The sequence below is a fragment of the Salvelinus sp. IW2-2015 genome, unplaced genomic scaffold, assembly GCF_002910315.2.
Source record: "Salvelinus sp. IW2-2015 unplaced genomic scaffold, ASM291031v2 Un_scaffold3737, whole genome shotgun sequence".
NCBI classification, from domain to species: domain Eukaryota; kingdom Metazoa; phylum Chordata; class Actinopteri; order Salmoniformes; family Salmonidae; genus Salvelinus; species Salvelinus sp. IW2-2015.
The window spans coordinates 28234-53476 of NW_019945013.1; the positions used below are offsets into that span (position 1 = coordinate 28234).

At 43.7% G+C, this 25243-nt stretch overlaps 1 protein-coding gene across 1 annotated transcript; it reads right to left on the bottom strand.

Annotated features, from left to right (window-relative positions):
- Window positions 1-346: 346 nt before the first annotated feature.
- ace2 (angiotensin I converting enzyme 2) lies at window positions 347-21544 on the bottom strand. Its single transcript, XM_070441309.1, is given in 22 exon segments — window positions 347-869; window positions 1627-1821; window positions 2112-2228; window positions 2424-2524; window positions 2638-2696; window positions 2946-3124; window positions 3233-3355; window positions 4898-4996; window positions 5405-5519; window positions 5522-5548; window positions 8482-8708; window positions 10201-10261; window positions 10264-10372; window positions 10558-10616; window positions 10619-10654; window positions 10837-10869; window positions 10872-10941; window positions 15748-15858; window positions 16664-16812; window positions 17401-17494; window positions 20866-21020; window positions 21316-21544. Coding segments are annotated over 22 exon segments (2304 nt in total). The 5' UTR covers window positions 21404-21544; the 3' UTR covers window positions 347-772.
- Window positions 21545-25243: the final 3699 nt, after the last annotated feature.

The window sequence follows — 25243 nt, forward strand, 5'->3', positions numbered from 1 at the left end:
GAGGAGATCCAGCCGTTTGTCTTCACATGAAGGCTGAAATGAACAAACAGTCGGTTTGAGTCCGCCTACTGCCGCTGGTTCATCCACACTTCTAACGAGACTAAAGTAGATTGGAGAAACCCCAGGGGATGACAGGGACCAGTCATTCTTCTTTGTCATCCATAAATGAGATGAAGAGGGTTTGTTGTTTCTGCATGTTATGTTACTCTATGTAGTTTATTTTATACCGTTATTTTATACCACCATTTTATACCACCATTTTATACCACCATTTTATACCATGTCATTTGTATTTTTTTATTGATCTCTTGAGTCCCTGGAAAACGATGATGATTGCTGAGTGGACTATACTGGCTACCATAAATGTGCTGTAGATGAATTGAATGTAGAGAAACAGAGCCCAGGAAAAGTATGGGGGCGTACTGATATTACAATACGTATGTGTAATACAATAATGCAGCAGTGACCTGCTATTCTGCTATTGCAGAGAGAAGTAGCTATGTATCATACACAAATAATTAGCATTTGTTTGTATTTTTCACTTATTGATAGTTTAGTCAGATGAGTAATGCTTTTATATTATTTTTCTGTGACTTAAGTATTTTTATTTAGAATAAAATGTATTCTAAAACTCTACAAATGTCTTGAATTTATACATAATTTAAACGAATGATCCAAATTCTAATGTGGTCTTCTTGAAAGAGCTGTTGTTGTAGGGGGTTTTCAGATCTGTCAAGTCGTCTGTCAAACTTTCATACTGACAATCACCGACTCAGAATCCTGTCTGTTCATCCTCTTCTCCCTCAAATGTTTTGTTGGTCACGCCGTAGGGGTTCTCTGCATTCTCTTCAGCTTTTGCTGCAGATTTCCTGGCGATATAGAAGAGAAAGGACTGTGTCATGTTCATTTAAGCAATTTTAAGACACATTTTCCATATTTTATTAACAACCTCACAATTTGCAAGTGATGTAGCAATTAATTTGTCTCTTCCAGACCTGGGTCGAATACATGTGTCAAATACTTTAAGTTGTTGATTTAGGTTGACTASATAGCAGGATTTAAGTTCAGGATTAAGTTCAGGATTAAGTTTGGTTCAAACTGTACTTGAACCTCTCTCTTTACTCTTTTCATTCCTTAAAACAACATATAGCATCTCACAGTGYGTGCTGACCTAGGATCAGGTTAGCCTTTTAAATCATCATGAATACATGATTACATGGACAGGGAGGACCTGATCCTAGATCAGCACTCCTACTCTGGTATGCTTTATGAACAGGGTTGCAAAATCCTGGTAACTTTGCCCAAATTTCCTGGTTTTCCAGAAATCCTGGTTGGAAGAATTTTGCAATCCTATAATGAATACGGCCCAGACTTGCTTCTTCCTGTCTCTGAAGCCAGAGATAATCAACCCTGTTATGAATACGGCCCAGACTCACTTCTTCCTGTCTCTGAAATCAGAGATAATCAACCCTGTTATGTATACGGGCCCAGACTCACTTCTTCTGTCCTGAAATCAGAGATAATCAACCCTGTTATGAATACGGCCAGACTCACTTCTTCCTGTTCTTGAAATCAGAGATGATAGCAACCCTGATCAACCCTGTTATGAATACGGCCCAGACTCACTTCTTCCTGTCTCTGAAGCCAGAGATAATGAGGTAACAGCCCATGCAGACCACCAGTCCCATGACCACCCCAAACACCACCAGCCAGACGGTGACCGGCTGCTCCACGGGCGGGGCCAGCGTTGCTAGGAGACCCTCGAACTCCAGAGTTTTATCGTCCAGTTTGAATGCGTCGTTGATTCGACCTCTGGACATCCTAGTGAGATGGACGATGGCTTGAGTTATGGGGTTATGGGTAATGTTAGGAGTGTTTCAAGTACAAATACAATACAAATAAAACACCCATAAGAGGATTTACTGAATGCTGGTGGGAAAATGCAACTTTGTTTACGGCTGTAGTTACAGAAACCACATCAAGAATGCTACAAAGTGTTATTACTCTGTTTCAGACAGTCTTGTGTCACTCAATCAGTTTGGCAGATATGATCGGGCAAAGTTTGTTTTAGCATGTGTAATCAGCTCACGTTCAAGGGTCGACTCCTTTACCTGATAGCGGCCTCTACCTCAGCTTTGGGAATGACCACGGCAGGGTTGGCAGGGTCAGTCACAACAAAGTAGAAAGAGATTCTGGCTGTCTCCTTGTAGGTGTGGATGTTCTCTGTCCTGGAACAAAGATAATAAAATTATGTGATGTCATAAGAAGATTCTAATAAATAATATTGATACAATTATATATATACATTTTCATTCTGGAATGTGATGGGAGTGAATGACATAAAGAGAAGGAAAGCTGAGAGTGATGTCTAGGTGGACTTTTATTGTGAAGCAACCTGTGTACTTTTATTGTGAAACACTTACGTGAAAAGAGCTTCCGTCTTGTTGACCTCAAGGTAATACTGTCTCATGGCGTAGGCCATGTTGGCTTTGAACAGGTACATCTCGTTGGCGTTCCAAATGTACTGGAAGAGAAACAATTCAAGTCAGTTCAACTGGATTATATGAAGAGATTGTCCAAAAGAAAAGGTAGTGGAGCTGTTTTACAACCACAGTAAACTCAGCTTCGTGTACTCACTGCCTTGTCACCCATTGCTGCTTTCAGACTCAACCTCACTTTGTAGGCATTCTTTGAGACTGTTGAACAGATAGGAAATATGCATTATTATATATAGAATATATAACTTTMAACTATATCTCAAATTGCATAGAACTTAGTGTGAAGCGATATATTGGCTATGCACACTAGATAGTGAGCTAGATACAGAATCTGGACTCACATGGGTCCTCTGTACTTTTGTACTACTTTGTGTGAAGCGATATATTGGCTATGCACACTAGATAGTGCCCTAGTATGGATAGGGACACTACTCTATAGGTACTCACATGGGTCTTCAGCTGCTCTCCATCCTGGCTTCCTGTTGTTCTTCCTGTTTTCTTCTATTAGCCAAACATGGAGGTCCTTGAAGTAGTCTAGGAGAGGGGCGGAGTCCATCTTCGCATTTCCTGAAATCGTCTCCAGGGCTCTGGTCCACGACTTTGACCTCCCAAACTCCAGCATCGTCCTGTAAAATGAGATTTGGTTGTTAGTTTGTTTACTTGTTCATTGGCCATTCAGCATTCTTAGAAGTAGACATGAGAGACGCAACAACAAACAGATTTGGTAGGAGCACCTGAGCTTGTCCCCGGCTACTGTAGAGTTGGTGATGTCACACTTGAATAAGGGTCCAGAGTGGCCAGCTGCCTCACAGAGGGCCTTCTGGAACTGGAACTGATAGATAGTCCTGGTGAAGTATCTATGACAGAGACAGTCCTGGATCAAATACAGTACATGTCCTGGTGAAGTATCTATGACAGACAGAGACAGTCCTGGATCAAATACAGTACATGTCCTGGTGAAGTATATATGACAGAGACAGTCCTGGATCAAATACAGTACATGTCCTGGTGAAGTATATATGACAGAGACAGTCCTGGGTCAAATACAGTACATGTCCTGGTGAAGTATCTATGACAGACAGAGACAGTCCTGGGTCAAATACAGTACTGCAGTATCTATGGACAGACAAGAGAGAGAGTCCTGGGTCAAATACAGTACAGTGTCCTGGTGCAGTATCTATGACAACAGAGACAGTCCTGGTCAAATACAGTACATGTCCTGGTGAAGTATCTATGACAACAGAGACAGTCCTGGATCAAATACAGTACATGTCCTGGTGAAGTATCTATGACAACAGAGACAGTCCTGGATCAAATACAGTACATGTCCTGGTGAAGTATATAAACAGAGACAGTCCTGGTCAAATACAGTACATGTCCTGGTGAAGTATCTATGACAACAGAGACAGTCCTGGGTCAAATACAGTACATGTCCTGGTGAAGTATCTATGACAAACAGAGACAGTCCTGTCAAATACAGTACATGTCCTGGTGAGTATCTATGACAAACAGAGACAGTCCTGGGTCAAATACAGTACATGTCCTGGTGAAGTATCTATGACAAACAGAGACAGTCCTGGGTCAAATACAGTACATGTCCTGGTGAAGTATCTATGACAAACAGAGACATCCTGGGTCAAATACAGTACATGTCCTGGTGAAGTATCTATGACAAACAGAGACAGTCCTGGTCAAATACAGTACAGTCCTGGTGAAGTATCTATGACAAACAGAGACAGTCCTGGTCAAATACAGTACATGTCCTGGTGAGTATCTATGACAAACAGAGACAGTCCTGGGTCAAATACAGTACATGTCCTGGTGAAGTATCTATGACAAACAGAGACAGTCCTGGGTCAAATACAGTACATGTCCTGGTGAAGTATCTATGACAGACAGAGACAGTCCTGGTCAAATACAGTTACATGTCCTGGTGAAGTATCTATGACAGACAGAGACAGTCCTGGGTCAAATCATTTCTATGCTTCATCATCTCCCACCACCTAAAGCTAAATGACCTATGACCTATGACAAGCTGAAGAAGCTCCAGGATAGGTCCTTTCTCATACATGGACTGTACATATCTCTAATAATTGAGCGTAGTGTGGTTTAGTTTACCAGGTACAATGGAACCAATTTAATAGTCCCAAAAATACAAAATCTAAAAAACTGAATCAAGCGAAACCTCAATTGCAATTGGACCCTAATCTGCAGAGACATATACGGCATTACAACAAGAATGGCTGGATGTGAGGGTATTGAGAATGCTGGATGTGAGGGGTATTGAGAATGCTGGATGTGAGGGGTATTGAGAATGGCTGGATGTGAGGGGTATTGAGAATGGCTGGATGTGAGGGGTATTGAGAATGGCTGGATGTGAAGGAGTATTGAGATGAGACCTGATGAAGGAGTAGTCTCCGGACACGTGGAACAGAGCAGGCGGGTCACAGTATGTCTCATCTCTGGGTAAGGGCTCCACTACACCGACCATATCCCTCCTGGTAACAGAGTTAGCATCAATAGTTAGCTTTGTAATGTCCCTACAGTGACATATCCCTCCTGGTAACAGAGTTAGCATCAATAGTTAGCATTGTAATGTCCCTACAGTGACCATATCCCTCCTGGTAACAGAGTTAGCATCAATAGTTAGCATTGTAATGTCCCTACAGTGACCATATCCCTCCTGGTAACAGAGTTAGCATCAATAGTTAGCATTGTAATGTCCCTACAGTGCATCACTAAACCAACTATGAGGTAAAAACGCTAGGCCTCCACTAGAGCTCCTTCTTTACATTGATATACAACACTGACATATTGTTTCTGATTCTTTATCTCCCATCACCTAAAGCTACATCAACTATGACCTATGACAAGCTGAAGAAGCTCCAGAAGAGGTCCTTCCTTACTTCATCTCCCACCAGCGCTGCATCCACTGGTCCTTGGGGATGGTCCCCAGGAAGACCTGCCACCTCCACTCCTCCAGCATGTAGGTGAAGGGCAGGGTGGCCACCATGGTCAGGCCTGCTTCATCAGGAAGTTGATCTCAGTCTCTGCATTGGGGCGGAGAAGAAGGAAGAAGTGCTGTTTGAGAGAGGGTACATCTAAAATGGTGACACTATATAGAAAATAAAGTGTAGTGGTCTCTGGTAAAAAAAAAAGAAGTAGGACACTTCATAGTGAATAGGGCGGGGGGGGGGCACGGGGCGTGGGGCAGGGGGGGAGGGGCGGCGGGGGGGAGGGTGGGGTTTTTTGTTGGGGGGTTTTCTTGGTGGGGGGTTCTTTTTGGGAGGGGGGGGGAGGTTTTTTTTTTTTTTTTTTATCTTTGGGGTGAGAGGGGGTGGGAAAGAGGGGTGGGAGGGGCGGGTGGGGGGGGTTTTTTTTTGGCGGCGCAGGGGCGCCGTGCGGGGTTATTGGGACGGGTGGACAGGGTTTTTTTTGGGGGGGGGGGGGAGGGGGGGGGCCTGGGGCGGGCGGGGGGGGGGTTTTTTTTTTTGGGGTGCGGCGGGGCGGCCGGGGGGGGAGGGGGCGCGGCGGGGGTTTTTTTTTATTTTTTATTTTTTTATTTGGGGAGGGGGAGGGGAGGGGGCGGCGGGGGGGGGGGGGCGGGGGAGATGTTGGGGGGGGCGGGGGCGTGTGGGGAGGGGTGAGGGGCGGCGGAGGGATCGGTGGGGGCGAGGGGGGGGGGAGGCGCGAGGTGGCGGGGTTTTTTATTTTTTTATTGTTTGGGGGGGGTGTTTTTTTTTTTACGGTGGGGTGGGGTGGCGGCGGGGGGGGGCGAGGGTTTTAGGGGGGGGGGGGAAGGGGGGGGGGGGGCGGGGGTTTTGTTTGGGGTGGGGGGGGCGGTGGGCGGGGGGGGGGGGGGGGGCGTGAGGGGGTTTTATTTTTTTTTTTTTTGGGGGGGGAGGCGGGCGAGGCGGGGGGGAGGGCGGTTTTTTTGTTTTGGGGCGAGCGCGGGGGGGGCGGGGGGCGGGGGTGGGGGGGGGGTGTCGGACGGGGGGGGGTTTTTTTTTTTTGGAGGGGTATTTGGGTTTTGTGGGGTGCGGGGGCCCGTGGGGGGGGTGCCGGGGCCGGGCGGGCTTTTATCTTTTTATTTTTCGGGGCGCGGGGCTGGGGGGGGCCGGGGGGGGGCGGGTTTTTTTTTATTATTTTTTTTTCTTAGGGAGGGGGACGTGCGGGGGGGGGGGGGGGGGGGGGCTGCAGACGGGGGGAGGCCGGGTTTTCTGCGGCGGACGAGGGCCGGGGCGGGGGGGCGGGGAGGGCGGGGGACGGGAGTGGAGGGGGATAGCGCGGGCGAGGGGGGGCGGGGGGGGGGGGGTGGGGGGGGGCGGGGGGGGGGGCGGGGGGGAGCGGAGCGGGGCGAGGGGGGGGGGAGGGGGGTTTTTATTTTTTTTTTTTGGGAGACGCGGGGCGGGGGTGGGCTGGGGGGGGTTCGTTGGGGGGCCGGGGTGTTGGGGGGGGGGGCGGGGCGAGCGGGGGGTCCGGGGGGGGGTGGGGGGGAGGGGGGTGGGGGCGGGGGGGGTTTTGGTTGGTGGGGGAGGGCGGGGGGGAGGTGGGTGGGGGGGGGCTGGGGCGTTTTTTTTTTTTTATTTCTTTGGGGGGGGTTTTTTTTTTTTTTTTTTTTTATCACGACCTCCCGCTCCCGAACAGAAGTCACTAGAGGAGCCATTTTGATGAAACAACGTGAAACTAAACCTACAACATGGTCTGACTCAGTGTCAATTATCCCCATCAGATATACATGTGTAGATTTGCTCATACCTGCCCTGGCCTTGGCCCTGACCCTGTCCCTGTCCTGACCCTGTCCTGTTCCTGACCCTGTCCTGACCTGACCCTGTCCTGTCCTGACCCTGTCCTGTTCCTGACCCTGACCCTGACCCTGACCCTGTCCTGTCCTGACCCTGTCCTGTTCCTGACCCTGTCCCTGTCCCCGACCCTGTCCCTGACCCTGTCCTGTCCTGACCCAGACCCTGTCCTGTTCCTGACCCTGACCCTGTCCCTGTCCTGACCCTGTCCTGTCCTGACCCTGACCCTGTTCCTGTTCCTGTCCTGTTCCTGTCCTGACCCTGTCCTGTTCCTGACCCTGTCTCCTACCCTGTCCTGACCCTGACCCTGTCCTGTTCCTGACCCTGTCTCTGTCTCTGTCCCTGTCCTGACCCTGACCCTGTCCTGTTCCTGTCTCTGTCCCTGTCCTGACCCTGACCCTGTCTGTTCCTGACCCTGACCCTGACCCTGTCCTGACCCTGTCCTGACCCTGAGCCTGACCCGTCCTGACCCTGTCCTGACCCTGTTCCTGTCCTGACCCTGTCCTGTTCCTGACCGACCCTGCGTCCCTGTCCTGACCCTTGTCCTGTCCCTGTCCCTGTCCCTGTCCTGACCCTGTCCCTGACCCTGTCCCTGACCCTGTCCTGTCCTGACCCAGACCCTGTCCTGTTCCTGACCCTGTCCCTGTCCTGACCCTGTCCTGTCCTGACCCTGATGCTGTTCCTGTTCCTGACCCTGACCCTTCCTGATCCTGTCCTGTCCTGACCTGACCCTGTTCCTGACCCTTCCTGACCCTGACCCTGTCCTGACCCTGCCCCTGACCCTGTCCTGACCCTTCCTGACCCTTCCTGTCCTGACCCTGTCCTGTTCCTTGACCCTGTCCTGTCCCTTCCCTGTCACTGCCTGACCCTGTCCCTGACCCTGACCCTGTCCCTGACCCTCCTGTCCCTGTCCTGCCCTGTCCCTGTCCCTGACCCTGACCCGTGACCCTGTCCTGACCCTGTCCCTGTCCTGACCCTGTCCTGTTCCTGACCCTGTCCCTGACCCTGACCCTGTCCTGTCCCTGTCCCTGACCCTGACCCTGACCCTGCTCTGTGCCCTGCACCCGTTGTCCCTGTCCCTGACCCTGACTCTGTTCAGGTGTAACTCAGGTCTAACTGTTATCATCAAATCTAGATCTGCTTCTACCACTACCTGCCCCTACCCCTGACTCAGGTGTCACCTTTATCCTCAACGAAGTCGTCTGGCAGGAGTCCCAGGGCCTTCAGGTGTTTGGGGGTGGCAGCGGACAGGGACATGATCTCCCCCACGGCCTCGTGGAAGCCCTCGTTAGCCCCGTCTCTCAGCAGGTAGGACAGGTTCCTGTAGGCCATCTGGTACTGGTTGTGTCCCATCTCATGGTGCGCTGTCAGGAAGTGGTCCATGTTCACCTCTGTACACATCTTGATCCTGGAAATGGGGGAAATTTAAGAAGTAGCCAAAGTCAGGGTAGTACAGTATAATACAGTATAATAGGGTATAATACATTATAAAACCGTATAATACAGAATAATACAATATAATACAGTATAATGCATTATAATACATATAATACAGTATATAATACAGTATAATACATTATAATACGTTATAATACATAATACAGTATATAATACAGTATAATACAGTATAATACAGTAATACAGTATATAATACAGTATAATACATTTTAATACAGTACAATACCGTATAATAAGTTCATATTTATGATTAATATTTAATCATTACAATTGATGCTGAGTGTAAGGAGGTATAGCCTACAAAATCAGATAAACTCCCTCAGATGTATTTCTACATGTGTGTACAGCACTTTGAAAAGAAGTTCAACGTGCTGTGGATTTGACCTTGATGACTTATGTTTCACAACAGAATTCCTTCATATCTTTATGACATGCTGCTGTGACTCACAGGATATGAATTCTATTTCAGTAGTTAGTGCATTCAATGTCTCTGTCCCTCCCGAAGGCTCTACTTACTGCGTGTTCAGGGATAAATACAGTACGAACATGATTCCTGTTACCTGGAGTCCTCTCTGTCTCTCCCTAAGGCTTGTCACTCTGCATGTCCTGGGCTAAGTGAAGGGAAAGGGGGATACCTAGTTTGTTCTACAACTGAATGCATTCAACCAAAATGTGTCTTCCGGATTTAACCCAACCCCTCTGAATTAGAGAGGTGCTGAGGGCCGCCTTAATCGCCGTCCACGTCATCAACACCCGGGGAGCAGTTGTTGTTGGAGGTTAACTGCCTTGCTCAAAGGCAGAACAGCAGATGTAACAGTTTAACTTTATTCCGTCCCCTCGCCCCGACCCGGGCGTGCAACACATCAACAACAGTCACCCACGAAGCATCGTTACCCATCGCTTCACAAAAGCCGCGGCCCTTGCAGAGCAAGGGGAACCACTACTTCAAGGTCTCAAAGCGAGTGACGTCACCGATTGAAACGCTATTAGCGCGCACCACCGCTAACTAGCTAGCCATTTCACATCGGTTACACTCACCCCCTTTCGACCTCCTCCTTTTCCGCAGCAACCAGTGATCCGGGTCAACAGCATCAATGTAACAGTTTAACTTTAGTCCGTCCTCGCCCCGACCCGGGCGCGAACCAGGGACCTCTGCACACATCAACAACAGTCACCCACGAAGCATCGTTACCCATCGCTCCACAAAAGCCGCGGCCCTTGCAGAGCAAGGGGAACCACTACTTCAAGGTCTCAAAGCGGTGACGTCACCGGTTGAAAGGCCATTAGCGCGCACCACCGCTAACTAGCTAGCCATTTCACACCCGTTACACGAGTTGTCCACCTTGCCTGCTCAGGGAGTCAAACCAGCGACCTTTTGGTTACTGGCCCAATGCTCTTAACCGCTAGGCTAGTTAAATGCAGGATGAATCGATTCCTGTTACCTGAAGTCCTCTCTGTTCCCCATGTCCCAGGCTGTAGGGTGGCACACTACCTTCCTGCCATAGTAGGTTTCTCCAGCATAGAGTCCTTCCAGAAGTATTCGAACATCTTGTATAGACCCACCGACATGAAAAACTTCTCTGCTTCTTGGAACAGTCTGTCCTTAGGCCATTTCTGGGAATTACAGAAAAGGTGTTTAAACTCACAGTGTATTTTAGGGGGTAAGAATTGAAAGTAACAGAAGTCACTATTAAAGTCAACTTGTTTCCTTCAGATCCAACCCACGATTCCTAGTCTAAAGTTTTCAAGGTTTATATTGGATACATAAAATAGCAGATCATTATTTAGTTTCACTCAACCTGTGCGATCATAGCGTCCGTCACATCAATATCGGTTTTCTCTGGAAAAGGGGTTGAGATGGGTAAAGACCTGTCCAAAACCTTCCCCACATGTCACCTGAAAAAGTCATTAGACAGAGAGAGAGAGAGAGAGAGAGAGAGAGAGAGAGAGAGAGAGAGAGAGAGAGAGAGAGAGAGAGAGAGAGAGAGAGAGAGAGAGAGAGAGAGAACCTTCATAAACTGAATCCGTCATGTTCCAGCCGTGTTGGAGCAAAAGCTGAGCCTGTCCGGTGACCTTACCCAGTAGATGTGCAGGTAGGCCTCCCCTGGGTGGATGTGTTCAGGGTGTTTGGCCTGCAGCTTAGCCCTCACATAGGCATGCAGCTCTTTGTAGAGGGGGAAGATCTGGAAAGACACAATAGAGGTGCAATATAACATAAAAACACAATATCTTTCATGTGGCAAGTCCGATTTGCATAATGCAAAGAAAGCATACTGGTTGGGGAGTAACGGATTACATATAACGGATTCCAAAATCTAACTCTAATTCGTTATGTTACCAGCAAGAATATTGTAATCAGATTACCGATACCGATATGATTACTTCTAGTATTACTTTTGAATTCAGAAAGGAAACAAACAAATTATTTGACACTTTCTGTTTCTCAATGACATTCAAATCAGCATTGATAAAAGGGGCACATTTTTATAGCGAGGTTAAGACAGTTTCAGGTTGGATATTCCACGGATATTCGCCTGTAGTTTTCCTTACGTCCACCAACAGCAGTTAGGGACCGTCTACATAGTGACAAATCACATTTTTCACATTTCAATAGCTCTTTAACCATTACTGCTAAAACGTTCAAAACTGGTTGTAGCTAACCCGATGGCATAGACACACATTGCACACACTTTCTTTTGTCGATTTACATCTCGCACTATTTAAAATGATTTATTTACATTTTTGAATTTCAATAGCTCATTGGTCATATGACCTACTGACTTAAACAATGTTCAGAATGTCCACTGAATACACGTCTATATTGCACACCTCTAGTTTGTCCATTTTCATCTCACACGTTTTTACATGAATTTTTCAAAATGTAAAATGTCAATAGCTCCTTGGTCATGTGACCTAATGACCTCAAACAAGTTCAGAATGTCCACTGACTTCATATCGCACACTCTGATGTTTGTCTACTTTCATCACATGTTATTATACTTAAATCTGTAGCTTTGCAGGCCTTCATTTTACATCGGTGTTAAAAAAAAATTGAAGTTAACAAATGTTCCAGCCTCTCAATAACTATCTTTCACACGGACACCTTGAAAGATCCGCAAATGGCTGTATGTGGTAGGGATCAAGGACAGGAGAGGTGATGGAACAGAGGAGCTTAAAACTTCTTCGGGATCAGTGTCCCTTCCACGGGTCGGTTGAGCTAACGTAGGCTAATGCGATTAGCATTAGGTTGTAAGTAACAAGAACATTTCCCAGGACATAGCACTGATCCCGAAAAAGTTAAAGGAAGGCGCACAGGTAGGCCTCATGAAAAACAATGTTTCATGTGCTCTTTTTAATCACAGTAATAGGCAGTGATTTGTCAGTCAGAGTGAGCTTGATAATGTGAAAGAATCCTTTTTATAGCATCACTTTCATATACTGTACATTAAGACAAATCCTTCTATGTTGAGGATTAGCACGCAGTTTACATCACCTGATAATGACTTGATATCTGAGTGCATTCACAACAAGCCACCTGCAGACAACTTACAAAATGTAATAGTGCATTTGAGGGTTCGTTTTTCTGATGAAAATAGTTATGTGATGCATGGCCTACTATTTCTAACTGGAAAAATACATTCCTATATATTTTGTGCAACACCAAAATGTATAACATTCACACCACAACTACACGTTGAAACTACAGTTTTTTTCCTGTGCAGTAACCGATGTGAAATGGCTAGCTAGTTAGCGGTGGTGCGCGCTAATAGCATTTCAATCAGTGACGTCACTCGCTCTGAGACCTTGAAGTAGTTGTTCCCCTTGCTCTGCAAGGGCCGTGGCTTTTGTGGCACGATGGGTAACGATGCTTCGTGGGTGTCAGTTGTCTATGTGTGCAGAGGGTTCCTGGTTCGAGCCCAGGTAGGGGTGAGGAGAGGGACGGCAGCAGTACTGTTAAACAGTGATCAACTTACATTTTTATAGCTTTTTGTATTTCTGAGTGATGTAAAGGTATCGACATAGTGATTAATTCACTTTTAATGTCATTACAGAAAACATAGAACAACAAAATGATGGAGTGAACAACACATTGGAAACAGAGCGTGTCATGAAACTGGCTAATAAAGATGACAATGGAAAGGGAAATATTGATGACGGCCAGAAATTCAGTCAACACCAACTAGATCATTACTCCAGAGACAGAGGGCCAGAAGGTGAGGAAGAGGCTCTAGAGGACAGGAAAGATGACATACAAGCACAAAGTGATGAAGAGTACAGAGGCCAGAAGGTGAGGAAGAGGCTCTAGAGGACAGGAAAGATGACATACAAGCACAAAGTATGAGAGTACTCCAGAGACAGAGGGCAGAAGGTGAGGAAGAGGCTCTAAGGGACAGGAAAGATGACATACAAGCACAAAAGTGATGAAAGAGTACTCTGAAGACAGAGGGAAACGAGAACAAGTGACGCAGTGATGCTAAAACAATGACCAGACCAGGGGCAAATCATTTTCCATTTCTATTAAGATGGGACAGGTGGAAGAAAATAAAGCCCTTACCAGGTACCTCAAATCTTACAACAGCTGTGGACAGACGTGCTGTATTCTGAATTTAATAAGGTCAATCCATACTGCACCTTGGAATTCAAATACCAGCATATCAAAGCTAGTCCACAGCCGGAAAAAAGCCTCACCTTACTTCTGTTCCTCGGCCACCTGCACCTTTCAGTCGTGTAAATCGAAATACATGTTAGATGACAAAAAAGGCCTAGCAAATATAGCAAATATGGTCAACATCATGGTATTCAGATTTGGTGAGGTGACACACCAACGAAGTGAGAGAAGATGTAGGCCTGTAAGATATACATTTTTTTGTGAGATGATCTTGTGAGATGAAAATCTTGTGAGATGAAAATGGACAAACTAAGGGTGTGAGATATAGAAGGGTAGTCAGTGGGACATTCTGAACCTTGTTGAAGTCATTAAGTCACATGACCAAGGAGCTATTGACATTTTAAAATTTGGAAATATTCATGTAAAAACATGTAGATGAAAATGGACAAACTAAAGGGTGTGCAATGTGTAGTCCCACTGAGTGGACATCCTGAATCTTGTTTGAAGTCAGTAGGTCACATGACCAAGGAGCTATGAAATTCAAATGTAAAAAAAAAAAAAAAAAAGTTTGTACTTTGTTTATGCTCCCTAACTAATTCAACTAGGAATACAAAATGCTGCTCACATTTCCACATGTTTATTAGCTTTGGAAAGCGAATAATGTCAAATATTGTGCGCAATTTTTCAACATCATGACACTTATTTGGAGTCTGTGGCTCAAGTAATTGGAAGCTATTGAGTTTGAATGCGCGAATATCCGTCGAATACCAACTTGAAACTGGCTTACCTTCGGCATTTTTATTTGTTCTGCCTGAGCGAGTCTGACCACAAATTAGAGACCACTATGATGACACAACAAATGCGTTTGATGGATCGCAGGAATATGCTTTTGTAGGCTACAGTCCAAACTATGTCTTCCGATGGAGTGACTGCTGTCGGCAACCAAAGGTTGTCCAACTTAAGTAGTAGTGGTGTAGTCTACAGCGATACGGATATCACTTATTACTGATATCTAGGCTGCATAGCGCATGGATGTGAATCACACTGCTGCGCTCTACTTAGCTATTAGCGCCTTACGGATTGTGGTTGTGTTGAATGTGGATGTTGTGGGTGGCTGTTCACAAATGATATATGTGTATTTTAACCCAATAATGGTTGAATATAAGAAGTTTAAGCTGCCTATCAATCGTGGTTTTTATGACAGAACCAAACGGAAGCAAACAGGAGCAAAACAATAGTTTCTATTGGACAAATTCAGGTAGGTCCCTCCCCGTTTCGTCCAGTTTGCTTCCGTTTAAGAAACGTTTTGCAACAGATTCGGCGTAATGAAATATGCCAGTATACAGCCAGTATAAAATGCGTTCTTGCAACCGCTTCATAGTGCGGATCCCAGCCTATGGAATAAAAGTTTGAGGGCATTCCTCCCTTCTCAACGCCCCCCGTGGTATTTTTCTACATATTGTCAACAAAAAAAAAATTATTTTTTAAGATGACCACGAGAAAGCCCAATCAGTCGTCGATGAAAACAAAACACAATAAACAACAGAGTAGGCTAATTAGTCCTTAGTTATTGGGTTATACTCGGTAAAACAATTTGACTAATCTATATTTCCATATTTCCAAGTCTATTCTTTAAGATCAAGGGGGATTAAATTAATTGGAATGACAGGAAATCTGGCAGACTCTGGTGTTTAATGTAAAAATATAATCCTATTATTATCTATACAGTATAGAAAGCAATGGGTTAAAAGAAGCTTACATAACCAACCCATGAAGGAGAATGAACATCCATATATGGCCAGCTATGTAAACTCTAACATTGATTATCCTGCAATGGATGTTGTTCAGTAGGTAATATTATTTTTTGTCTTCTAATGCCTCTTAAGCAGGTTGACGTTTATTGGGATGAGTCTTGTCCTGGAGAGCAGAACTGAGCGATTTCAGCTAGATGGGCCAGCTGCAGAGTCAAAATTAGCGCAGTGCACGCTAACCAGGTCGCAAGGTGTACGTGTGTTCCTCCGACACATTGGTGCGGCTGGCTTCCGGTTTGGATGCGCGTTGTGTTAAAGAAGCAGTGCGGCTTGGTTGGTGTTGTGTTCGGAGGACGCATGGCTCTCGACCTTCGCCTCTCCCAAGTCAGTGCGGGAGTTGTAGCGATGAGACAAGACAGTAAACTACTAACAATTGGATCCACGAAATTGGGGAGAAAAAGGGGGTAAAATAAATAAATAAAAGTAATATACAATAACAATACATCCAATAATACAAAATAGTATCAATAATATTTTATTACAGTGTTTTTGCTACATACGATACATTTAATTTTGTATGTGAGAAAAGGCTCAGCGTAGTTGAAGCACCACAACAGTCGACAACGTACCTCTTTGTTAAATGCGCCTCACATCGATCATCAGTTGGCCCTGGCGTAGTTGTACGGGCTGTCATCGTGTAGTTCATAGTTGGACCTCCAATAATCTCCGTAGTCCTCATAACCCTGTGGCGATAGATATTAGTAGTAGTTGGACAGGTTTGTAGTAGTAGGTATAGTAGTTGTTGCAGTAGTAGTATAGTAGTAATATAGTAGTAGTATAGTAGTGGTATATAGGTAATATATTATTTGTAGTATAGTAAGATAGTAGAGTATAGTAATATAGTAGTTTTAGTAGTCGTAATATAGTAGTAGTAGTAGTAGCAGTAATATAGTAGTAATATTAGTAGTAGTAGTCATTAGTAGTAGTAGTAGTATTAGTAATAGTAATATAGTAGTAGAGGTAGTAGCAGTGATATAGTAGTAATAATATTATTAGTAGTATAAGTATAGTAGTAGAGAGTAGTAGTAGTAGTATAGTAATGTTGCTGTAGTATAGTAGTAGTAGTAGTAATAGTAGTATAAGTATAGTAGTGGTAATAGTAGTAGTAATTATAGGTAGTCAGTAGTAGTAGTAGTATAATAGATTGCTGTGGTAGTAGTATTAGTAGTAGTAGTAGTAGTAGTAGTAGTAGTAGGGTAATTATTGCAGTTAGTTGTAGTAGTTATAGTAGATGTGCTGAGTAGTATGAGTAGTAGTAGTAGTAGTAGTAACAGTAGTATAAGTATAGTAGTAATAGTAATAATAGTAGTTAGTAATTATAGCAGTAGTAAATAGTAGTATAGTAGATGTGCTGTTGTAGTAGTAGTATTAGTAAATAGAGTATAAAGTATAGTAGTGGTAATAGTAGTAGTAATTATAGCAGTAGTAGTAGTAGTATAGTAGATGTGCTGTGGTAATAGTAGTAGTAGTAGTATTAGTAGGTCTACCATTGAGTTTGGCAGCTTCGTTCTTAAGGTCCACATAGTCTTCATATAGAGGCCTCATCTTCTTCCCTACCTCCACTCTCCAGCCCTCCCATACATGCAGACGCTCATAGTAGTCACTGTCCATGTTGGCCATTACACTCTCCAGCCCTAGACATTAGACACAGCAGTAAACCAGTTGGAATAAGGATAGTTCATATTTGAAATAGAACCTCCAGCACACCAGTATTTTTGTCCATTCCCTTGTATTTTTGTTATTCTTTTATGTGTACTCGCATACAGGAATATCATTGAGCTGGGGTTCCTTTTTTCATACACAACATTAAACCACTATCCGACCTCAGATTTCTGAAGCCACCTCCCTCACCAAAACATCCAAGCACCAAAGTAGTAGTCTTGAGATATACCGTTTTTATAGAAGTCTAGGGTCTGCATCCCACTGGTACACAATTTAGTACACTAATTTTGACCCTAAATAGTGCACTACTTTTGAGCCTATATTTTGCTCTACGTTTGACACTACTAGGGCCCTGGTCAAAAGTAGTGCACTATATAGGGAATAGAGTGCCATTTGGGACTCAGTCAATTACCTTGGACATCCGTAAAAGGGCAGTCGGTCGTAAAGTCAGGTTGCCACAGCTGCTGACAGTTGGTACTTTGTACCCATACCAAATGGCACCCACTTCATTACTTAGTGTCCTACTTTCACCCAGAGCCATGTGGGAGTCCGGCCTTTACCTGGTTCCAGGGTTTGACAGTCGAAGGGGMCTTCTCTCTTGCACACCGTGCCTGTACTGTATATGGAGCTCATCTCATTCATCACTTTGTTCAGCTGACATGAAATACAACAACAACAACAACAACATTAACAACAACAACATTAACAACAACAACATTAACAACAACAACAACATTAACAACAACAACATTAACAACAACAACAACATTAACAACAACAACACAAACAAGTTATGCTATGTTGTGGTATCACAATGATTTGACTAGCCTGTTCCCGCCTCGTTCCCTTCAGGTATTTGACTAGGCCTGTTCCCGTGAGTATTTGACTAGCCTTTCCCGTGAGTTATAGTTGTTTGACTAGCCTGTTCCCGTAGATGACACTGTTCGTGTATTTGACTAGCCTGTTCCCGTGACTATTTGACTAGCCTGTTCCGTGACTATTTGACAGCCTGTCCGATCTCTCCGCGTAATTTTCCTGGAATTTGACTAGCCTGTTCGTGATATTTGATAGCCTGTTCCCGTGATATTTGACTAGCCTGTTTCCGTGAGTATTTGACTAGCCTGTTTCCCGTGACTATTTGACTAGCCTTTCCGTGATATGAAAGCCTTTCCATGTATTGACTAGCCTGTTCCCGTCGGTATTTGACTAGCCTGTTCCGTGAGTATTTGACTAGCCTTGTTCCCGGGACTATTTGACTAGCCTGTTCCCGTGAGTATTTGACTAGCCTGTTCCTGCGTATTTGACTAGCCTGTTCCCGTGACTATTTGACTAGCCTGTTCCCGTGACTATTTGACTAGCCTGTTTCCCTGTATTGACTAGCCTGTTCCCGTGAGCTATTGACTAGCCTGTTTCCGTTGGATATTTGACTAGCCTGTTCCCCTGAGTATTTGACTAGCCTGTTCCCGTGAGTATTTGACTAGCCTGTTCCCGTGACTATTTGGGACTAGCCTGTTCCCGTGACTATTTGACTAGCCTTTCCGTGACTATTTGACTAGCCTGTTCCTGAGTATTTGACTAGCCTGTTTCCGCCGTGATTTATTTGACTAGCCTGTTCCCGTGACTATTTGACTAGCCTGTTCCCGTGAGATTTGATGCCTGTTCCGTGACTATTTGACTGCCTGTTCCCGTGACAGTTTGACTAGCCTGTCCCGTGAGTATTTTACTAGCCTGTTCCGTGAGTATTTGACTAGCCTGTCCGTGAGTATTGACTAGCCCTGTTTCCCGGACATATTTGTACTAGCCTGTTTCCCGTGAGTATTTGGTCCTGGCTTGTTCCCTGTATATTGACTAGCCTTGTTCCCGTGACTATTTGACTAGCCTGTTCCCATATGTACTTCTAATTTGCACGTGTCATACCCGTTACTACCTGTTCGACCCTAGCTGTTCCACCCTGATTATTCTTTAGACTAGCCTGTATCCTTGTGAGTATTTGACTGCTGTTCCCGTGACTCTAGTTGACCCGTTCAGCCTAGTTCCTCCCCTGAGCTCATCTTGACTAGCCTGCCCCTTGACTACTGTTCCCGTGACTATCTTGACTAGCCTGTTCCCGTGAGTATCATTGACTAGCCTGTTCCCGTGACTAGTTATTTGACTAGGCCTGTTCCCCTGAGTATTTGACTAGCCTGTTCCCGTGAGTATTTGACTAGCCTGTTCCCGTGACTATTTGACTAGCCTGTTCCGTAGTAGTTTTGGCTGGCCTGTTCCCGTGACTATTTGACTAGCCTGTTCCCGTGACTATTTGACTAGCCTGTTCCCGTGAGTATTTGACTAGCCTTTTCCGTGATTTGACTAGCCTGTTCCCGTGAGTATTTGACTAGGCCTGTTCCCGTGAGTATTTGGCTAGCCTGTTCCCCTGAGTATTTGACTAGCCTTCCCATGAGTATTTGACTAGCCTGTTCCCGTGAGTATTTGACTAGCCTGTTCCCGTGAGTATTTGACTAGCCTGTTCCCCTGAGTATTTGACTGCCTGTTCCCGTGAGTATTTGACTAGCCTGTTCCCTGTGATATTTGGCCTTGTACAGATTTCCTGGTTAAATTGATTGTATTAACAGAAGACCAGTTGTCAGGTTTGGCCAGGACTGTTTTAGGTTTTGTTCACTAGATGTCCCCTTGCACCTTTTTTGTACCTTTTGTTTTTCTTGCTCCAATTATTGTTTGCACCTGTAAGTCATTCCCTTGTGTATTTAACCCTGTGTGTTCCTTAGTTCCTTGCTCAGTGTTTGTATGTTAGCACCAGCCCCGCCCAAGCCTTGTTGTGAACATATATTTTTCTCTTGTTGGATTTTCCAGAGGTTCTCTGGTTTTTCTTTTGTATTTTGTATTAGTCTTTTTAAGGTTTGTTTTTCCCTTGCTGTTTTTACCACTTTGTGGATTTCTTTGTATTTTGGAAGATATCTATTTTTATTAAACCCACCATCTCTAGTACTGCTGTGTCTGCCTCATCTTCTGGGTTCTGCCGATTTAGTGACTGTTTCTCGCACCGGGTCCTCGACACCAGTCAAGTACGAATAGAAGAGATGAGGACAGTCAGACTAATAGAAGAGATGAGGACAGTCAAACTAATAGAAGAGATGAGGACAGTCAAAACTAATAGAAAGAGTGAGGACAGTCAGACTATAGAAGAGATGAGGACAGTCAGACAGTAGAAGAGATGAGGACAGTCAGACTATAGAGAGATGAGGACAGCAGACTAATAGAAGAGATGAGGACAGTCAGACTAATAGAAGAGATGAGGAAGTCAGACTAATAGAAGAGATGAGGCAGTCAGACTAATAGAAGAGAGATGGGACATCAGACTAATAGAAGAGATGAGGACAGTCAGCACTAATGAAGAGATGAGGACAGTCAAACTAATAGAAAGGATGAGGACAGTCAAACTAATAGAAGAGATGAGGACAGTCAGCTAATAGAAGAGATGAGGACAGTCAGACTAGTAGAAGAGATGAGGACAGTCAGACTTATAGAAGAGATGAGGACAGTCGACTAATAGAAGAGATGAGGACAGTCAGACTAATAGAAGAGATGAGCAGATCAGACTAATAGAGAGATGAGGACAGTCAGACTAATAGAAGAGATGAGGACAGTCAGACTAATAGAAGAGATGAGGACATCAGACTAATAGAGAGGATGAGGGACAGTCAGACTAATAGAAGAGATGAGGACAGTCAGACTAATAGAAGAGATGAGGACAGTCAGACTAATAGAAGAGATGAGGACAGTCAGATAATAGAAGAGATGAGGATCAGAGATGAGACAGTCAGACTAATAGAAGAGATGAGGACAGTCAGACTAATAGAAGAGATGAGGACAGAAAACAAGCTATCTTACATGTGGACTGAAAGAGGACCACAATGGAAAGAAGTCCCTTAGTCAATGATTTTAGGTGAATTTGATTTTAAAAGGTTAAATCATTAAAATCAAGAAGAAGAAAAAGATCAGAGACAGCAGTGAAGAATGTTTCTTACATGTGCCGCTTTGTCTGCGGACAGGACCCCAGAGCCCTTGTCCTGGAGGGAAGTCAGCTGGATTTGATCAATGATTACTGATCTGTCATTGGAAAGTTCCCCGACTCCTTGGATACTTTGCTGTAGTATTCTCCCCAGATTGCGCTCTGTACACCCTGAAACCAGAACAAAACATTGACAGAAATTACATTTGATTCATAATATTAACAATAGCATACACTAGACAATATAAAATAATAGTTGTCTGTCTGGAGTATGTGTTGAGATGTAGCCTCCAATCCAGAATTGACAGCAATATACCATTATTAACATTGCTCAGAACCAGAACCCTAGATCCACCGTGTTTGTCAGCCACGTCTTGTGGACCCCAGCTATAGGCATAGGGGTCTCTGAAGATGGCTTTGAAACTCTGCCTTTCATTAATGCCACTTTAAATCGCAGAAAACTCACCAGTTTGTCTAAATTCTCCTGGAAATATCTGTGTTGTACGCCCATGATGCCAGGGAATACTGATACATGAGATGAGTAGCGTTCCCATCAAACTGGTCCAGAAACTCCTGTGCCTTCTCTCTAAGTCCGACTGTGCTGCCACCACAGGCCCCAGCAATCAGCCCACTAGAGAAGCCTGGTCATAGACATCCTGATGAATATCCCCTACGGCCACACTGAGACCGCTTCAGTTTCTTATTCACGTATATCTAACTCTAAGGGCTGTCCTCGACCTTTGGTCCAGAGTCATAACTCCAAGGTGTATCTTGTCCTTTATACCCAGATTGGTGGATAGAAGGGTACAGTGTACGTCAGTGGGCAGCTATCGCACGGCGGAGGGCTACTATCTCAAACATAACATTGCCTTTGTTCTACACATAACATTGTCTTTGTTCTACAACTATAACATTGTTTGAAGTTACTGCAGTCTTGCTGTAACTTCTGCGCTGAGACAGTGAACATGTACATGTTTGAGGTGTGTGTGTGTGTGTGTGTGTGTGTGTGTCAAACCCATCACACTAGAGTTAGAGTAGATAGAACGAGTAGAAGTAGAAACAGAGTAGAGAGTAGAAACAGAAAGTAGAAATAGAATAGAACAGAAGTAGAATAGACAGAGAGTAGAAGAGTAGAGCATAGAATAGACAGATAGAATAGAACGAATATAGTAGATAGAATAGACAGAGTGAGTAGAGATAGAAATAGAATAGAACAGAAGTAGAGTAGAACAGTAGAATAGATAGATAGAACAAGAGATAGAATAAGAACAGAGTAGAAGAAATAGAGTAGAATGAAGAATAGAATAGAACAGAGTAGAGTAAGAGTAGAATAGACTAGAGTAGAATAGAACAGAATAGAAATAGAACAGAGTAGTAGTAGAACAGAGTGAATAGAATAGAACAGAGTAGAATAGAACAGAGTGAAGTAGAGTAGAATAGAACAGATAGAATAGAACAGAATAGAGAATAGAATAGAACAGAGTAGAGTAGAGTAACAGAATAGAACAGAGTAGTAGAAGAGTAGAATAGAACTAGACAGAGTAGATAGAAGAGTAGAATAGAGAGTAGAATAGAACAGATGAGAATAGACAGAATATAGTAGAATAGAATAGAACAGAGTATAGTAGAACAGAGTAGAGTAGAACAGAGTAGAATAGAATAGTACAAAGAATCAGAGTAGAATAGAACAGAGAATAGAATAGAGCAGTAGAATAGAACAGAGTAGAATAGAATAGAATAGAAAGCAGAAGTAGAACTTAGACATAAGTAATAGTAGAATGAATAGAACAGAGTAGAGTATAGAACAGAGTAGAATAGAATAGAACAGTAGTAGTAGAATAGAATAAGAACAGAGTAGAATAGAACAGGCAGTAGGTAGAATAGAACAGCAGTAATAGAAAGAATAGAACGAGTTAGAATAGAAGAACTATAGTAGCAGATAGATAGAGTAGAGAAGAATAGAACAGAGTAGAGTAAACAGAGTTAGAATAGAAATAGAAGTACAGTAGAATAGAACAGAGTAGAATAGAACAGAGAGAATAGAATAGAACAGAAGTAGATAGAGGTAGACATAGAAAGAGTTAGATTCTTATTTCCACAGGGGCAATTCATTTTGCAGCACATTGTCATTGTTTTCTGTTGGTAGTAGGTCAGGCGTGACTGGGGTGTTCTGGTTTATTATTTCTATTGGCGTTCTAGTTGTCATATTTCTATGTTGGCTGTGTTTGATATGGTTCCCAATTAGAGGCAGCTGGTAACGTTGTCTCTAATTGGGGATCATATTTAGGTAGCCTTTTTTCCACCTGTGTTTTGTGGGATATTGAATATTGTATTTTGAGTTAGTGTATGTGTCACGCCCTGACCTTAGTATTCTTTGTTTTCTTTATTATTTTGGTCAGGTCAGGGTGTGACGAGGGTGGAATGTGTGTTTTTGTCTTGTCTAGGGTTTTGGTATGTCTAGGTGTGTGTGTGTGTAGTCTAGGCATTATGTAGGTCTATGGTGGCCTAGATTGGTTCCCAATCAGAGGCAGCTGTTTATCGTTGTCTCTGATTAGGGATCCTATTTAGGTGGCCATTTTCCAGTTTGGTTTGTGGGTTATTGTCTATGTTGATGGTGCATGTCTGCACTCCGTGTTTATAGCGTTCACGGTCGTTTGTTATTTTGTATAGTTTGTTAGTGTTCTTCGTGTTCAGTCGTCGTGTATTAAAATATGTATTCACTTCACGCTGCGCTTTGGTCTCCTCACTACGACGAACGTGACAGTATGTAGCACCTCTGTAGTCACGGTTCGTTGTTTGTTTCTTGTTTTGTTTTATAGTTTCACTTTAATAAATGATGTGGAACTGTAATCACGCTGCRCCTTGGTCCTTCTCTACMAACGAACGTGACACACRTAGTGAAAACACATTGAACACATGACAATAAATAAATACAAAAACTATACCGCAGGGTTCCCCAACTGGTGGCCCGCTAGCTGAATTTGGCCCACAGGGATTTTATATGTCCCCCCAAGTTTTCTCAGCCAATTATTTTTTATTTTCATAAAATACTGTCAAAGCACCAGCAAAACGTCTCCAAGTGATTTTCATTTTGGAAATGTATTCCCACGTATAATAGAGAGATATATGTGATCTTATACTGTACAAATGTAAGCAAGGTTTGAAATGATTATGTTGTATTCAAATATTATATCTGGGCTTCAAAATGTACAAATGATTTGTAATTATGTTCTGGYCCCCTGACCATCAGCTCAAGAAAAAAGCGTCCCGCTGCTGAATCTAGTGGTTCCTGATATACTACAATATACACACAGCTACCAGTACTACTAGAGGTTATTGAGACAGCTGATGGCAGCTAGGTCTAATAACCCTGATCTCCTGGTCCAGCTGCACTAAAGTACATCAATACTGTATGGCCCCAAATAAACATCCATTAAGGATTTGTCCCAAATGGTACCCCATTCCCTATGTAGTGCACTACTTTTGACCAGGGGCCTATGGCCATAGTGCACTATGTAGGGAATATGGTGCCATTTGGGACATGTCCTAAAAGGAACTCAAACCAAACTTTAAATGTATTAGCTCTGTTCAATACAGTAAAATGACTGTACAAATGTTTGGATTTTTAACAGTTAGTCATCTCAAATGCATCACTGTGAATGTTTATCAAACTTTTACAAAACATAGATACTTTATAATACTTAACAAAATACTTAATATTTATATAACAATATATTTATTGTTCGTCAATAAGCCTTTAGTAGATCGTTTATAAGGAACTACTTTATTAACACAGGAAGGAAACTAATTTTAACAGATCAATTCCCATCTGTTTGGTTTCCTGTGTCCTTAGCTGTACTTCAGGAGGGGAACATGATTTAAATAGAAACGGCAGGTCTTAATTGGCCTCTTGTTGTAGTTGACACCTTATCAGACTCAGGGACTATTACAGGCAGGATGGAAACTGCAAGACATGCACCTTTGGGCCCTAAAGGGAGATAAGTATCGATCAGATCAAGGCAAAGTTGATTATTAAACTTGTTATTACAACAATTGATAACAGATATCGGACCCCAGTAGCTGCAGTCCCCAGTATTGTATTTCTGTCTCAGATAATGAATCAGCAGGAGAACGGCTATAAAGGGATGGGGGGTTTGTTCCATCTAGTGGAACTCATTCATTTTAGATGTATATCACTATATCATCATATGCTTTGGCTTTCATTTTATTGGTCTACTGAAACCAAACATCTAATGGACTTTTTTTGTATTTGTCAGTACACTATATATATATTTTTTAAATCTCTTTACCTCAGAACGCAGTTGTGTTTATTTTGACTGAATGTGATTTGCATGAGTATCCAGAGAGATGAAACAGCTAAAAGGTGTTGCCTA